We start from the raw sequence: 10199 nt of genomic DNA, 5'->3' as shown, positions 1-10199 counted from the left end.
CCCCCCCGACCCTTTTTGACTTTTTTTCTTCCTGTGTGGAAGAAGCCTTCCAACGAAGTTGCATTGAAACCATACATTTCTCTGAAAAACATCAGTTTTGATGAATGGGAACTTCTGACCTGTATTCCATCAAAGTGCCCAACTAGATGTAATGAAAGCAAGCCACTTTATATATCCTGGGTTTTCAGACAGTGCTGTACAAATACCAGAAAATAATTAGATTTCACTTTTTGGGGTGCTGCTGAACTACATTGTGGCCTGACTACCGAGGTGGTCTAATTTGTTCAAAGTTCCTGCTGATTCTTATCAGTACGATTCTTGAACGTGAGCTGAATTGCACTTCATTTGTCTTTTGACAAGATGCAAGTTGAAAAATTAACCACTAACTGGAAGGACAAAAGCGAATGTGCTGTGGCTGTGCAGATGGGGGAAGGGGAGGGTGCGCGTGCGAGTAAAGCAGGGGAGCTGCGGAAGTCATGACTGTCAGAGTATAGCTTACCATACTCATTAGGCAGCTTTACCTCCAGAAATCATTTTACTCTTTAGTAGCTCTGTCTCCTCCTGAGCTGGGTGCCTGGAATGCTGGTCAAAACATACAGCAGCTCTTCTTGCTGTGCAGCACTGCTGCTGCAGGCTGGGTTGCTTCACCTATTTCCAGGGTCAGACTTTGGCAGCAGATGCAGACAGCCACCCTCAGCTTCCCTACAGCAATGGGGGCACATGGGTGTTTTCTCTTGCCTCCCAACCCTGTAGAGGCAAAGTTACAGCCTCTGCAGGGCAGCGACAGCAGGGGTGAGCAAGCCAGCAGGGGAGGCTTTGATATTAGGGATATCTTGTGGCTGCAGACTTTCCTGTTGCTTTGCACCAGCCCATTTTCATATTTTTTGGGGCAAGAGATGCTCTCATGGGGCAAGGTGGAGCTTTGAGTTTTTCACTGTAGAATGAGCTATGCAGAGTGATCCCAGCTGGCCATGTCCAGACAAGATCACTGTCCATCCAGACACCCACAGCACACAACACACTGCCAGGTAACACTATACAACCATCACACACCAGTCCTGCCACCTGTTATAGCTAAAAGCAATTGGGATGTTCATTTGGAAGATTATTTTGGTGTGCGTTTGTGACAAGCTCTCACCCTACTATTGGGGAAATTCTGGTTCATTTTATAGGACACTTGCTTCTAGGACCTGGCTTTATGCCTGGCTCTGCTGCTGTCCAGCTGTGCAAATTTTTTTGTGGGGGGGACTCCCAGCACTCCATTAGTCTTCAGCAGTCACCTAGATTTCATAGACATTAGGTCTGGAAGGAACCTCTTGAGATCATGGGGTCCAGCCCCCTGGCCAAGGGGCAGGAAGTCAGCTGGAGTCAGATCACCCCAGCAAGATGAGCATCCAAGCATTTCTTAAGAAACCTCTGTAAAGTGGAGCTAGTAAGAAGCCTCAGCTAACAATACAGACCGGAGTGGTGGTGTTTTCCAGCCCTTTCTATTGCCTGCCATTGGGGGATGTCAGGGTTAACCTCACCCCTGTGCTAGGGGAGAACTGAAGTTATACACCACATCTCATCTTGCTGCTCGCTTCTCTCCTCAGAAAGTCACCCTGCACATAAAGTGGCCAAAGAATGTGGAGGTGGAAGGCTATGGGACCAAGAAGATCGATGCGGAGAGGCAGGCTGCAGCTGCTGCATGCCAGCTGTTCAAGGTGAGCCACTCTTCCTCTCCCTGCCCTGTCCCTCAGCTTTGCCCTTTGCTTGCTGGTGGTTTGATCTCTGACTTGAGTAAATCTCTTTCCCTCTCCATTTTCCCCATGACTCTGTCTCACAGGTGGAGCAGAGATCGAGCTCTTAGTGAAGTGGAGGAGACTGAGCTTGCAAACCCACTGACTTCTGTGGCGAAACAGGCGGCTTCTGACAGGCCACCATTACTTCTGGGCTTTGTTCTCTGTTATGTTCTTGATGCTGTTTAGATGCCAGTACTCTCTGGGTCATCCCTAAAAACTTTTCCTGTGCTTGTCTAACATAAATCTTAATGGGGGCTATCTCTCTCCGACTGCTGGGAGCAAGCCTGGTCACCTCTTCATATCTCTTTCTTACACCTGTAAGGCAGGAGTCCTAGCTCTCTGTGCAATGTATACCTAATCAATCGCACCTGGAAAACAATGGAAAGAACAGCGGGTTTGCAAAAAGTAGTGCTAGAATTAAGATTGTGTGTGCAGTCCCCACCCCATAACACACTTCAGTTACATGATCACATACCCTTCTTTTAATGAGGCCTCTGCCTCGTTCAGTGAGGCACTCTACTCAATATTATGTTTTATTCTCTCTGTACAAAATGCTGACTCAGGCCGTCAGTTATTATCAGTTTATTATTATATAAGTATGGAAGTGTTGGAGATGCTCAGGGAAATGAATGGATGGAAGAATTTTTCCTACATGGATAAAACAAAGCATCTTCTCCCAGTCTTGTTTTGGGAAGGGCTAAACCATTTTTGCAGAGATTTGTTTTGGGTGGCAGCAGATGGCATGCAGATACCGCAGTGTCTACAGTGAAAGCTTTAATCCAGACCAGTGGTTCTCAGTGTCATTAGCCTCAAGGACCCCATCACAGGACACCTGCTCTTAGCTTTTGCTTGTTTTTTTGTTTTGTTTTGGGTTTTTTTAACTACGGAAAAATGCTAGAGCAATTCTCCTGTTGCAAAGAACTCGGCAAGACCACAGCAGGGCAAGTGGTTTGCAGTGCTCTGGATTTCTGTTTGAAATCTCTGGGTTTGTCTTGTGAACCATGTGTAGGTGTTTGCACACCTAAAAGTACTCATACTGCATGGCACCTTGCGGCACCCTTGAAAGGATCTTATGGCACCCTAGTTGACAATCACTGGTCCAAACATTTTAAAGTTTGGAAAAGCTGAAAGCAGCAGAAAGTGAAACATGGGTGCACAGTTGCCTTAACTATGGGTGAGGCTACCAGTTTTGCCTTTTAATAAACAACGGATTCATAATCCAAGGTAAACAGGCGAAAGTATCCATCTGGGGCAGGGATTATCTCTGTGGTGTGTAATGCTCAGTGCAGTAGTGCCCAGACTTGTGATGTGAGGCCTTTAGGTCCTGCCACTTTACAGAAATATTACTAAGCATGTGGTGAAGTTGAGATCTTGTCCATGAAAGCTCATACATCTCTACTTCAGTTAGTCTGTAAGGTGCATTTCTACCCTGCTTTCTGGCCAAAATACTATGGTAATGAGAGGCTGCGAGGTTTAATGTAGAAATGCTGGCAGACCTCCACCTCTTATAACCTGAGGGAAGGCAAAATTTGTGTCATACTGTGGCCTCTTGAAGTCCCTTCCAGCCCTCTCTCTATGATTCTCTGATTCCTTCTGCACCTGAATGTGAGCCCATGATCCTAGACAGAAAGGCAGAGAGTTTTGCAGCTGCTCGGACAGCAGTGTGGAATAGTTTAGCAGACGCGTGGGTGATCTTGTGGCTACCAGTAAGTATGCATCACCCTAACTCATTTCAATCAACAGGGAGGAAATGAAAAATCAGCATCTTCTGCCTAATCCACAGCCAAGACTTGGGGTTAGGATATAGTGCAAATGGATTTGTGCATTTGAAATGTTTACCATGTGAATCAGTCTGGTTTGTTCTGGAGCTGGGGCATTCAGGTAGTTGGGGAGACCAGTGCTGAGAGGCAGGGGTGGTTTTCAAAACGTTGCCACGTTAAACAGCCAGGGTTTGCCCTAAAACAAGTGAAGTCTGAGCTAGTGCAGCCCCACCATGGTGTATACGAGGGAGATGGTTGGTAAGAAACAGTACCTTTACACCAGTGATCTCAACCAGCATGCCAAGGCACCATGCAGTGCCACCAGGTCTTTGAAGCCTGCCATGAGATAAGTGAGGTGTAAGGAGGTAAGCTGAATAGATAAACAGTCTCGGGCTTGTTCCTGCCTGAACGATCCCCTACCGCTGGGCCTCAGCAAGGGGGTAAGCACGGTAATCTATACATCAGTTTTAGAAATTAGATGCCACTCAATTCAGAGAAGTTATGGTGAGGGCTGCAAGTCCAGAAAGGTTGAGAACCTCAGCTTTACACAGACGTGTGACTCTTCAGGCCATGAAAGTCCCTTTTCATCTTCCTTTTACTCCCCTCTCCCATGCATGAAAAGTTTGCCTCTGCCCTGGTCTCCCTGTGGTCCAGGCCTGGTCCTGCCTTTGCTCACTGTTGCCCAGTTCTGCCGGGTTCCTGCAGGTCTCTAACGGAGCGTCTCTCTCACGCAGGGCTGGGGTTTGCTGGGGCCGCAGAATGAGCTGTTCGATGCAGCCAAGTACCGGATCCTTGCTGACCAGCTCGGCTGCACTGATGACCGGTGGTGCCCTGAGGGCAAGTGGCGTTCCAAGTCCGGGCCTTCCCTAGCTGACCTGTCAACTTGCTGGCGGCGCATGGAGCCAGATGACTCCATCCAGCCCATGGAGCAAGGGAGGATGCCCAAAGCAATGAGGAGAGACGACTTGGAGGAAGGAGAGCTGGAGGAGGGGGAACTGGAGGAGGGAGAGCTAGAAGAAGAGACCATTGATGTTTCCGACTACCTGTCAATGACACAGAATGAAAGTCGGACCTCAGCCAGGGATTCAAGGTAAAGCTATGATGCATCATGTGGGCTGAAGCCAGGGAGGAGTGGGGATAAGTCCTGTGCTGCATCCCAAGCTGCCAGCTAGCAGTGGAGAGAGCAGCAGGAGTGCTCTGTGAACAGGCTGCACCAGTGCTCCAGGATCAGACGCTCCAGGAGCCATGGGTGCTGTGACCCCCTGCACTGGGGCTCCTTGCTGGAGTCTTCCCTTTCTGACAGGAGACCCTGCAGTGAGCAGAGGGTGGTGGTATCCTCACATCTGGTCCTGCATAGTTTGCCATTGCTGAATACCACACATGCATTTGGTTGCCATTTTAGATCTGTTTTGCAAGCCCTTACTCATAGCAGTACCATTACTCTTGCCTTTGCCCCTTCTCACCCCAACCTTGGTACTCTTATGGGTGTAAGTGCCCTAGGTTGCCTGTCTTCTAGGAGTAGGGTAAGCCAGGACTCTGTTCCTAGTATTCAAAGAGAAAAGCTTTCATGGGTGGGAGGTTCAGGTTGACTTCCTGTCTCCAGAGGAGCTGAAAAGGTGATGGGTGTTTTGCAGTCTGCAATGCAAGCGTAAGTCTGCTGTTGGTTACCTTCAGCCAGAGCTGGACCCTAACTCGGGGGGTCATCTGGGGGTATCTGCATTCTCTGCGCCTTAATGCCGTCTCTTCCAGTCGTCTGGTGGCTGCTACTGCAGATCCTCCCTGGGTGATCCACTCTAGAATCTGCTTAGATTTGCAGCATGTTCTTTAACTGCTCAATCTTAGACTATTGCAAGGAAGCTGGGATGGGTCTGAGTGTGAATAGCACTGGGGGAGAGTTTCGTCGTATCTCACACTCTCTGCTCTCCATCTAGCAGGGGAGGGAGCTCCATTGAAATGACAGATGACACCACTGCCATCAGGGCTCTAACTCAGTTCCCTCTGCCCAAGAACCTTCTGGCCCAGGTGATTCAGATCGCAACCTCTTCTTCCACAGTCAAGGTGAGTCGCAGTTTGCTTGGCCTCTCTTTCTCAGAGACCTGCCTTTTCCCAGCTGGGCAGGACGGGTCTGCAGGGTCCAGTTTCGGACGACAAGGAAGCAAAGGGATTCCTTGGGTCCCTCCAAAGAGGGGCTAGACTGGGCTGTTGAGCATGAAACTGAAGAGCAGGAAACATTTCACTGGGGTGAAACTTGGCAGCAAGCTCCTCAGTGTGAAAGATTACTGTTAGGCCAAAGTACTAGGAAAGTGTTATGGGGGTGGGAGGGTATTATACATGTCTTTCTATGAACTGTGCTATGAGGCCCCTCCGTTTCTGCGGTGTGCTGGACCGTGGATTTCGTAATGGTCACTGATCCAGACCTCTCCAGGAATCTGTCCCTGCTAAAGTCGGGCCTTTACCCACCTCTTCCAGCTGCCATACATGCACCCAGCAAATGGTTGCTCCTGCTCTTCCTTCCCAGGAAGTGCTCCATGCTGCAGGCAGCTCACTCTGCCTTGTCTTTGTACCCACTGTGAGCTCACTGAGAAGGGGGGCTAGCCCAGATGCCCTGTTTCATAGTGAGTGCATGGGTGTTGCTATGTAAATGTCCTGAAAGTATTGAAGTCCGTATAGAAAGGCCCCACTGCCGAGTGATACAGGCCGGTAGCTTTGCAGTCTTTGCAGGTACCTCTGCTCACTCTCAGAAGTGCCTGTCTGTCTTTCTCCCTACCTCAGGAGTACATGCAGTTCCGTACCGTGGGCACCAAGACCAAGATCTGCAAGCTAACACTGCGCTGGCCCTGTCCCATGACCTTTGCCGCCAAGGGTCGCCGCAAAGTGGAGGCTGAAAACAAAGCAGCAGCCTTGGCGTGCCAGAAGCTTAAGGTGAGGAACATGGACCTGGTACCAATCACCCTCTTGTTCCTTCCAGTGTATCACTACCCAGTGGTCTGCCAGCAGAGCTGTAGAGGGCTTCCTACAAGGGGTTGATGTATCCTCCCAGCCCTCCTACTGTCTCCTGGGGCAGACTGACTTCCTGCTGCCATGGGTTGGCCAAATGCCCAGTTCTGCTCCCTTCATGTTCTGCTGTGGGAAAGGGAGGATTATTGGGGGTCAGAGTAGTACTAACGGGTCTCCTACAACCTGTTGAAACAGCCTGCAAGAGGAGGTGCTGCCCTTGCAATGAGGTCTTTGTGGATGCAGCTGCATTGCTGGTCCTCCTTTGTGAATCATCTCAGGGATTTCCCTGTGGACAGTGCGCCCGAAGGTGGGAGCGATGGGAGAGCTGAAGGGGAGGGGAAGGTCCTGCAGCGTGCTCTTGGTGACGAAAGCAGGAATCATTGGCGTTGGGCCCTTCAAGATGGAGTCTAGTCCTTCCTTGCTGGGCAATTGTCCATTTGCTCTTCCCAAAGAAGAGCCTGATCCTTGCACTAAGGGGTAGTTTGGCTCCAAAAACAATGGTTTCATTCCTCTTCTGCTTCTGTTCCCTCCTCCTCAACACTGTTTCACATGGTGACTTTGCCCCTCTCTCTTTTCTCTTGTCCTCCTGCCTCTGCAGAGCCTCGGCTTAGTGGACAAGAATAACAACCCTCTGAGCCACGCCATGTACAATATGACGTCCCTCCGGGAGCTGGGTGAGAACCAGAGGAAGCCCTGCCACATCAAAGTCCCCGAAGCCACCCTGCGCAAGATTGAAAACTACTTGAACCACGTAAGCCATGTTCACCTGTAGTTGGGTCACTGCAGCCTGGGAGAGGGTAGCTGAGCGCCCTGCCCCTGAACGAGCCAACCCACAGATAATCAGCTTACCTTAGGGACTCCCCATGAAAGTGGAGCGGGGATCTTAGGCAGGTGTTAGCCCATGGGCCTCCATCCATGGTCAGGGGAGCAGACACACTGGTTGTTGAGTTGGTCTGCAGGGTCTCTGTCCCATGGGGTGGGTTGTCTAAGCAGTAGGCACCTGAAACTGTGGGCACCTGTGGTTCTGATCAGCTGAGCACTGGGAAGGCAGCTCTTCCAGCCACTGGGGAGGGATCTCTGGGTGCATGGATGTGAGTCACTTGAGGCTTTGTACAATGCTCAGCGATCGCTGCTTCGTTTCCCTGCTGTGCGATGGCCAGTGCTGTTCCCCAGGGTGTGTCCTTGCAGTGCTGGGAGGAGTACTGTGCTGGTGTAGCCCAGACCGGCCTCTCCCCTATGGAAGGGGATATAATTTCCCTTGACTTCAGTAAGAGCTGCACCTGCCTGCACCAGGGTTGTCTCCACCTCCTCGCAGCTTAACTGCTGGCCTGCTCCTGAACCAGGTGACTCTTCTCTGCTCCGTGTGCTCCACCCCAAAGCCTCCTTCCCTCAGGTGGGGAAGCAAGATGACGCATCAGGCAGCCCTCACTAAAACAGCTCATCCCCTTAGCAGCCTTGACCCACACAACAGAGGTTAGAGCTAAGCTGCGAGGATGTACTTGCTGTTGTGAGGGAGAGAGGTGTGTGTGTGTGTGTGTGTGTGTGTCCCTGCCCCCTTACCAAGCTAACCATGAGGTAAAATTCCTTTCTGACCTTAGCAGAGGAGCAAGACCCTCTAGCCAGGACCCTCTTGGCTGTGATGTTGCTACACAGAGGTGCTGAGTACATGGGGGCCCGAGGGCCTTGGCCCCTGTTGGGAAGAGGGCTGTCACCTGAAATGCATGAAACTTTCCACGTGTACATCGTCTTAGGCCCCCCACCCACTGACAAAAATAAAAGTTGATGCCTATTTTGCCGTGTGTAACTGAACCACAGCAACAGCCCTGGGCCTGCAGGCATGTGAGATAAGCCAGCCCAGCTGCATATGTACTGGTGTGCAGCAGTGCTGCCCCCCAGGCACTGCAGCTGCTTGGTGCTGTGCAAGGCATGGCTGCTGTTTTGGAATGACTGCGCTACTGTGTGCTGTGGTGCCCAACAAGGAGCCTGCATTATTAGAGCCCTCAAAGTCTGTTGATTGTGTGCCCTAGCCAAAGCCGGGAGCAAGGAGGGGGCAGAAGCCCAGCTGACGGGTGGCAGGGGACTGAGCTCACAGCAGAGGCTGCAGATAGGCTAATTCAGTGGTTGAGGTGCTGCAAGGACAACGATTGAGATTTGCTCCAAATGTTAATAGGCTAGGCCAGGCTAGGCCCCTCTGTGGCAGTTCCCTGCTCTGCCTGATAGCCTGCCCCTGGACAGTCTGTTCCAAGGAGTTGCTCAAATACTTAAATGTCTTCTCCCTCCTTAGTACCCAGTGGACTCCAGGGAGTCCAGGCCTCGGATTGCTGATGACATGATGAACCTGAGCAAGGAGCCTGGGGCAATCAGCGACGCCATCACGGGGAGGACTTACCTGCCCTTGTCGGAAGCGGAGGAAGTGCGCATGAGTCAGAATCTCCTGGCCCTTTGGAAGAGGCGGGGGGCGTCCTGGCAGGATAGCCACCCGCTGCCGGTCGATCCTCACAAGGACACCATCTTGTCGGCCATCGAGCAGAACCCAGTGGTGGTGATCGCAGGAGATACGGGCTGTGGGAAAACCACGCGGATCCCCCAGCTCCTGCTGGAGCATTATATCATGGAGGGGCGTGGTGCCCGGTGCAACGTGGTCATCACCCAGCCCAGAAGGATCAGCGCCATCTCAGTCGCCCAGCGTGTTGCGCAGGAGCTGGGTCCCAACATGAGGAAAAACGTTGGCTACCAGGTGCGCCTGGAGAGCAAGCCCCCAGCCAGGGGAGGGGCCCTGCTCTTCTGCACTGTGGGCATCCTCTTGCGGAAGCTGCAGGGGAACCCCAGCCTGGAGGGTGTCAGCCACGTCATTGTGGACGAGGTCCACGAGCGGGACGTCAACACCGACTTCCTGCTCATCCTGCTGAAGGGCATCCAGAAACTGAACCCTGACCTGCGCCTGGTCATGATGAGTGCTACAGGAGACAACCAGCGCTTCTCCCGCTACTTTGGCGACTGCCCTGTGGTCAAGGTGCCTGGTTTCATGTACCCAGTGAAGGAGTATTACCTGGAGGAGATCCTGGCCAAGCTGGGCCGCCACCGGCACCGGCACTACGAGATAAAGGTGAGTGCAGCACAGGCTCTGCTCCCTCAATCACATCCCAACTGCCTGAGACTGGTAATAGGGGAAAGACCATTGGGCTAGAACAAGTCCTGACCCCTGTGTTTTCCCCCCCTGCACAGCTGCTGGGTTTGGGTCAACAGCTGTTGGCCAAGACTTAAATCCAAGCCTCCCCTGAATGGCAGTACAGTAGGTTTAGTTAAATCCCATTTATTTGATTAAATTCCAGATAATCTTTATCTCTGCTTTGGGTCTAAACTGTTGATTTGGCAGCAGCTCTTCCTAAATGCTAACTCTTCCAAGTGGCCTCCACTAGAGTGTCCTGAGCTGACAGTTGCTTTCTGTCTGCTAACAAGGAGGTGAACATGTCAGCACAGTCTGCAGGGGTTTGGTCCAGGGCACAAACGTTTGTCTTATTCTGACAGTCAGCAGTGAATGCTGCTTGATGGCAGGTTACCCAGTGTGTCTGCAGCCTCCTCTCTGCTGGACCTGCTCCCTGCCTTGCAGATGCTGTTCTCTCTGCTGCTGCCCTTTCAAAGGACCTTTATCACTTAATCC

General features: G+C 51.6%; 1 protein-coding gene across 4 annotated transcripts in view; it reads left to right on the top strand.

Annotated features, from left to right (window-relative positions):
* Positions 1–10199, top strand: part of DHX30 (DExH-box helicase 30) — a 50090-nt gene that overhangs the window by 16237 nt on the left and 23654 nt on the right. For 2 of the 4 annotated variants that reach the window (XM_019508000.1, XM_019507998.1), the window contains 6 exons: positions 1593–1703; positions 4276–4631; positions 5473–5599; positions 6314–6463; positions 7137–7289; positions 8823–9644. In XM_019508000.1, the coding sequence (XP_019363545.1) occupies positions 1593–1703; positions 4276–4631; positions 5473–5599; positions 6314–6463; positions 7137–7289; positions 8823–9644 (1719 nt within the window). Of the gene's footprint in view, positions 1–1590; positions 1704–4275; positions 4632–5472; positions 5600–6313; positions 6464–7136; positions 7290–8822; positions 9645–10199 lie in introns of all 4 variants that reach the window. The other 2 variants (XM_019507999.1, XM_019508001.1) reach the window with 2 other exon arrangements.

The sequence above is a fragment of the Gavialis gangeticus genome, unplaced genomic scaffold (assembly GCF_001723915.1).
Source record: "Gavialis gangeticus isolate Ggan-Ray unplaced genomic scaffold, GavGan_comp1, whole genome shotgun sequence".
NCBI lineage: Eukaryota > Metazoa > Chordata > Crocodylia > Gavialidae > Gavialis > Gavialis gangeticus.
The sequence above is the reverse complement of the archived record's forward strand: the minus strand, read 5'-3'. Positions and strand labels throughout refer to the sequence as shown.